Genomic DNA, 6,373 nt, shown 5'->3' with positions numbered 1-6,373 from the left:
GTGTAGAGTCTTCTCTTGTGTTGTTGGAAGAGGGTGTTTGCTATGACCAGTGCATTTTCTTGGCAAAACTCTATTAGCCTTTGCCCTGCTTCATTCTGTACTCCAAGGCCAAATTTGCCTGTTACTCCAGGTGTTTCTTGACTTCCTCCTTTTGCATTCCAGTCCCCTATAATGAAAAGGACATCTTTTTGGAGTGTTAGTTCTAAAAGGTCATGTAAGTCTTCAGAGAACCATTCAACTTTCAACTTCAGCTTCTTCAGTGTTAATGGTTGGGGCATAGACTTGGATTACTCTGATATTGAATGGTTTGCCTTGGAAATGAACAGAGATCATTCTGTCATTTTTGAGATTGCATCCAAGTACTGCATTTCAGACTCTTTTGTTGACCATGATGGCTACACCTTGGATGAGGAGTATCTCCTCACTGCAGCCCCTCCTGACCTTGAACGTGGAGTAGCTCCTCTAGGCCCTCCTATGCCCATGCAGTCACCGCTCCTTGGACATAGTGTTGCTCCTCTTGGCCGCCGCCCCACCAACCTAGATAGCATATTGAAAAGCAGAGACATTACTTTGCCAACAAAGGTCCGTCTAGTCAAGGCTATGGTTTTTCCAGTGGTCATGTATGGATGTGAGAGTTGGACTGTGAAAAAAGCTGAGCACCAAAGAATTGATGCTTTTGAACTGTGGTGTTGGAGAAGACTCTTGAGAGTCCCTTAGACTGCAAGGAGATCCAACCAGTCCATTCTAAAGGAGATCAGTCCTGGGTGTTCATTGGAAGGACTGATGCTAAAGCTGAAACTCCAATACTTTGGCCATCTCATGTGAAGAGTTGACTTACTGGAAAAGACCCTGATGCTGAGAAGGATTGGGGGCAGGAGGAGAAGGGGACAACAGAAGATGAGATGGTTGGATGGTATTACCGACTCGATGGACATGAGTTTGAGTGAACTCCAGGAGTTGGTGATGGACAGGGAGGCCTGGCTTGCTGCGATTCGTGGGGTCACAAAGAGTTGGACATGACTGAGCGACTGAACTGAACTGAACTGAATGACAGAGAAGCAATTAACCTTTTTTTTTTTTCCTGTTTGTCTGATTTTTTTATTATTATTTTAAAAAGTGGAAAACCAAAAGTATAATTTTCATTCAATAAATATCATTTGATCCTTAAGCAGCTTTGTTGCAGAAAGTGAAGTCCATGATTTTAGATTATTTTCGGTTTAGAATCAGTTTTCACACAGTTTCAATAATTGCAGCAATTTCCTTGAATTGTCTGTAGAAATTCTGAAACTGTGGGATTGTCATTTCAAAGGACTTGTTCTTCACTTGGCCTGAATGATCTGCCACTTTGAGCATCACTGCAACATAAGGATACTTAAGAGATCTGCAACTGTCGGAGCTCACAGCCATACCCAGCTTCCACTCAAAATCTATGAGCTGGCTGGTGACCTTGGACTTAGCATCCAACTGCTGCTCACTGGACTCCTCCATAGCACGGTTCAGGGCTCCCACCATCCGCAATTAACCTTTTTAATATAGAATAAGAAATTATGCTTCAATAAAAAACCATTTTTTATACACAGTTAACAATGTTGAACCTCGTTCATAATTAATGGAACAGTTAAATGAGGTCTTATTTTCCCCCATCAAGTTGACAAAGATTAATAACAATATTAATCGTAAAAGAGGAGTCTTTTTGTTATATGGTTTGGCATTGCTAGAGTAGCACAGGTAGTACAAAGAGCTTGGGCCTTGGAGGCAGATGGCCCTATGTTGCTGCTGCTGCTGCTAAGTCGCCTCAGTCGTGTCCAACTCTGTGCGACCCCAGAGACGGCACCCACCAGGCTCCCCCGTCCCTGGGATTCTCCAGGCAAGAACACTGGAGCAGGTTGCCATTTTCTTCTACAATGCATGAAAGTGAAAAGTGAAAGTGAAGTCGCTCAGTCGTGTCTGATTCCTACCGACCCCATGGACTGCAGCCTGCCAGGCTCCTCCGTCCGTGGGATTTTCCAGGCAAGAGTACTGGAGTGGGTTGCCATTGCCTTCTCTGAGATGGCCCTATACAAACCCCTAAACCTGAATGTCTACCTCATTTGGTGTATTTATGGACAAATCAGTTAACTTCTTTGAGTCTTAACTTCCTTATCTACAAGGCTGGAGAGTGATCTTGACTTTGTAAGGGTTCAGAACAAGGGTACCCCAGATTTTGCACTTTTGCATAAACATTATTTTGAGAGGCAATTGAGACTCTCTATAGGTTCAAGAGAAACTACTGCCTCTCCCTTTACTACTTAGAAGAATTTAAATTGGGTATTTATCCCAGAAAAGTTATTATTGAAGATAAATTTTTATCAAAACAGACCCATCTATAGGCCAGACAAACATCTAATCACCAAATTTCAGGCCCCCAGCCCATTCTTTAGCTCAGGATGGCACATATACCTCATTTTACCTTTCTGTCTTTGACCTTCTCATGTACATGGGGTTCCTGTACTAATGAAATTAAATTAGATTTTCTCCTGTTAATTTGTTTCATGTCAATTTAATTATTAGACCAACCAAAAGGGCCTAAGAAACATAGAGGAAAATTTTTCTTCTTTCCCAACAACTTCACAGAGTTTTAAAATAGCCCAGCTCTGGGCACAGTTGCTTTTAGTTAGTTAAAAGTCATCAGCTTATATTCAAATGTCACTATAAGCAATAGAGTTTGACACTTGTATTTGAAATTTTATTTTAAGGATATTGTAGAGGAAGTTGTTTTGTCCATCATGCAGTGTTCCTCTCCACTGGAGAAATTCTTATTTGGTCTTAATATCAAGAAGTTTCACTTCTCCTGCTGTGCTTTAATCTTATGGATTTGGTGATTTGTATACCTGACTGGTTTTCCGTCTTTGAACTAGCTGCTAGAAAGCCTGGAGCCGAATGTGTGGTCCATCAGTTTCATACATCATTATGGTGTACAATCTCAGCCTCATACCTGGCTCCATTTATACACTGTCATTGTTTTGTTCTGTTTTTTAGATTTGCTCTCACTTTTCATTTATGTTATTGTGTTTTAAGTACTCTAAGGTGCTTTTTTAGCCTTTCTGAAAAGCGACAGGATAAAAAAGTCATTACTAAAAAAGAAGTAAACACATGTAAAGCAGTTTTCACAGTGCCTGGCCAATAGTCGGTATATAAAATAAAAGTTAATTTTATATTTTCTTATAAACAAGTCTAATTATCATTTGTAGACACAGATTGGCCCCTTGTGGAATATATTAGAAAGGATGTGGCAAAGTGATTTTTTACCATAGACAAGTATCCCAAACTGGAAAGGTGTTACCACACTAGGTAATGGAAAGTATAACTCTAAAGCAAGCTGAGAGCCCAAATGGTCAAATCTCTGCATGGAATCCCCTCTAAGTAAGCCCAGCCTAGACCACAAATTATTCAAAAGTGATTTCAGTCTTTACTTGGGTCTCTCAAAGGACACGAAAGGGGCACTTGTTCTTATCCGTCAGCTGCATGTCATAAAATGTGGCTTCTTTTCCTTTCTAGTTTTCTTTCACTCACTACTACCCAATGTATCCACTGACAACCAGATTTACCCTCTCTTACACCCACCTCCCAACTCTTTATTGTGTAGACTGACCAAGCTTCTCTGATTAGAGTTTTCCTTTTTTTCTTACACCTCTCTGGACTTCTTTCCCGCTACTCATCTCTGATTCTGTATCATAAAAGATTGATGAACTAGGCTGACAAAGACAATTCTTCTGCTTGCAGGTGGGTTGGAGAATTCTCACCTGTTAATAAATCTTCTCTGTCACCTAGGAAATAAAGGGTGATTAATGTGTGATACAGTCCATGGGGTCTCAAAGAGTTGGACACAATTGAGAGACTAAGCACGCACACACACACACACAATGTGTGATAGAAGAAGAGAGCACTTTGGAATGTGTCTCTAGCTCAGGAATACATTCAGGCATGTTGGGGCAAAGGTCAGGGCTTAATTCTTCTGGTCCTGCCTTTACCAAGGCTTCCCTTGAGTAAGGGACTTTATGACATCTGTAACTTGGAGGTAGAGTCATGATGCCCTTATGTTGGATGGAGTTGAAGCTGTTGGTGCAGAGTACAGGAATAATTTGTTGTTTAGCTGCAAAGTTGTATCTGACTCTTTACAACCCCATGGACTGTAGCATACCAGGCTCCTCTGTCCATGGAGTTTCCAAGGCAAAAATACTGGAGTGAGTTGCCATTTCCTTCTACAGGGGATCTTCCCAACCCAGGAATCTAACCTGTGTCTCCTGCATTGGCAGGCAAATTCTTTATTGCTGAGTCACCAGGAAAGCCCAAGAGGATAATGATGGGGGCAAATGATCTGTCCTCTTGGTTTCCTGTGGACTGTGGGAATGGCCATCTAGGCTTGCCTCCCTCTGAGTGGGGTAAGCTGAGAGGACACAGTCTTAAATTCATTATACCCAGTTTGCTAATGCAAAATGAGGCAGCCATACACTAGTTACTTTCTTGCTCTTGTAAACCTATATGCTTATTTATCTTTCACATCAGCTTCAGAGTACCTAAAGTCTCTGATGTAAGGTTCACAGTAGAAGAGAACTAGAATGAGAGCTAGGCCAAGTCAAAAACTTGAGCCACAGAAATATTGACCCAGTACTGTGGTTAATTAGTTAATATGATTCCCTTCACATTCTTTTCTTCAGTGACTGTTTATTGAAAGCCAACTTGCCAGTTCTTCTAAATACTGAGAACATTAAGATGATAGACCAATGGCCCCTGGTGTTTAGGAGCCATAGTGTAAGGGAGGCTGACCTAAGAAGGATAATCAGAAACATGGTGTTCAGTGCCACAGTTGAGCTATAAATGAAATGTCTTGAGAACCCAGAAGAGGGAGAGAGACTAACTTCAGAGAGTCAAAGAGGAGGAAACACTGGAGTTGGGGTTTAAGGATAAGAAGTCATTTGCTAGGGCTTCCCTGGTAGCTCAGTCAGTAAAGTATCTGGCTGCAATACTGGAGACCTCGGTTCGATTCTTGGGTCAGGAAGATCCTCTGGAGAAGGGATAGGCTACCCACTCCAGTATTCTTGGGCTTCCCTGGTGGCTCAGCTGGTAAAGAATCTGCCTGCAATGTGGGAGATCTGGGTTTGATCCCTGAGTTGGGAAGATCCCTTGAAAAAGGGAAAGGCTACCCACTCCAGTATTCTGGCCTGGAGAAGTCCATGGACTGTATAGTCCATGGGGTCGCAGCGAGTTGGACATGACTGAGTGACTTTCACACACACACACACACACACACAGGCATGTGTTCATTTGCCTCAATTATATTTACCTGATTTTAGTTTGATCACATGACCTTATTAATATTAGAAAACACTGTCTAGCCGAATGCAGTCTTAGCATTTGGTCTTTTGATTCTGCAGTTAATGATAGACCAGAGTGGAATTCCTGGAATGTTCTGAGCTAAAGAATTTGAAAGATGTCATACATAGAGACAAACCACATCCTTAGGGCTTAGCAGATAAATGCCCTGGGACTTTGTTAATAAGGATTATGGGAGACTTTCTCTTGGGCCACCCAGTATTTACTTCCTGTGGCAGTAACACCGTGTAAAATATATGCCGATCAGATGGGAAACGATGGTCACTTGAAGCGTGAATGGGGAGCTCCAGATCCAGGACGAGTGGACAGAAGTTGCTGTTGCTTGGGATGTTGGGAATGATGGGGGCTCAGCACATACACGGGGGATTTCCTTCCAGAAGGAGTAAGGTTATTGGGTCACAGCTTGAAACTGGAGGTCTTGCTGAGCACTTGCTTCAGAATCACCAGCAGCAAGGGCAGCAGGGTGGCACTCTCTCTCTGTGGCTTTCCTTAGCACTGCAACATATTTCTTTCCATTCTTTAGAAATAAATTCTGATTTACGGCTTTGTATTTCTTTAGTGTCTGTTATAAAAGTGACCATTAAATACAGAGTTTTAGTGACTAAAACAGTTGGAGACCACAGCCAGACTGACAGCTTTAGGAGAGCGTTTATTTTCCATTTTTTTTTCCCCTCCAGCCTGGCTTTAGCTTTAAATTAGATTGTAATAATCATAACAAAGCTCCTCCCTATCCTTAGTTGAAAGCACATTGCAGACCTGGACTCTTTCTGGGACTTTATTTATGGCAGAATCCCATACTGTTTTAGAACTTTTATCTTCCAGGTTGTGCAGCATTTTATGGGTCTCTGTTTTCTATAGCATTTCAGAAACCAGTTCAAAACAATATGAATTTTCTAGGGTGCTAGAAGGATCTTTAGGAAAAGCAAATCTCCCCCGCCTCCCCAACCCTGCCTCATTGTCTGCATTGATGTGGCTCTCATTGTGTTAATCCTGGAATACA

At 41.9% G+C, this 6,373-nt stretch overlaps 1 protein-coding gene across 1 annotated transcript; it reads right to left on the bottom strand.

The window, feature by feature from the left end:
* Positions 1–1,068: 1,068 nt before the first annotated feature.
* Positions 1,069–1,514, bottom strand: LOC101903064 (COMM domain-containing protein 6). The gene has a single exon (XM_015475400.3). It carries the CDS (start codon positions 1,510–1,512, stop codon positions 1,231–1,233), a length of 282 nt encoding a protein of 93 aa, XP_015330886.2. The 5' UTR covers positions 1,513–1,514; the 3' UTR covers positions 1,069–1,230.
* Between the last annotated feature and the right edge of the window lie 4,859 nt (positions 1,515–6,373).

The sequence above is a fragment of the Bos taurus genome, chromosome 17, assembly GCF_002263795.3.
Source record: "Bos taurus isolate L1 Dominette 01449 registration number 42190680 breed Hereford chromosome 17, ARS-UCD2.0, whole genome shotgun sequence".
In the NCBI taxonomy this organism is placed as follows: domain Eukaryota; kingdom Metazoa; phylum Chordata; class Mammalia; order Artiodactyla; family Bovidae; genus Bos; species Bos taurus.
Note: the sequence above shows the minus strand (reverse complement) of the source record. Positions and strands in the feature narration are given on the sequence as shown.

Excerpts from the sequence above, each read along its gene's own strand:
- LOC101903064 (XM_015475400.3), bottom strand. The coding sequence starts at position 1,512 with ATGGTGGGAGCCCTGAACCGTGCTATGGAGGAGTCCAGTGAGCAGCAG.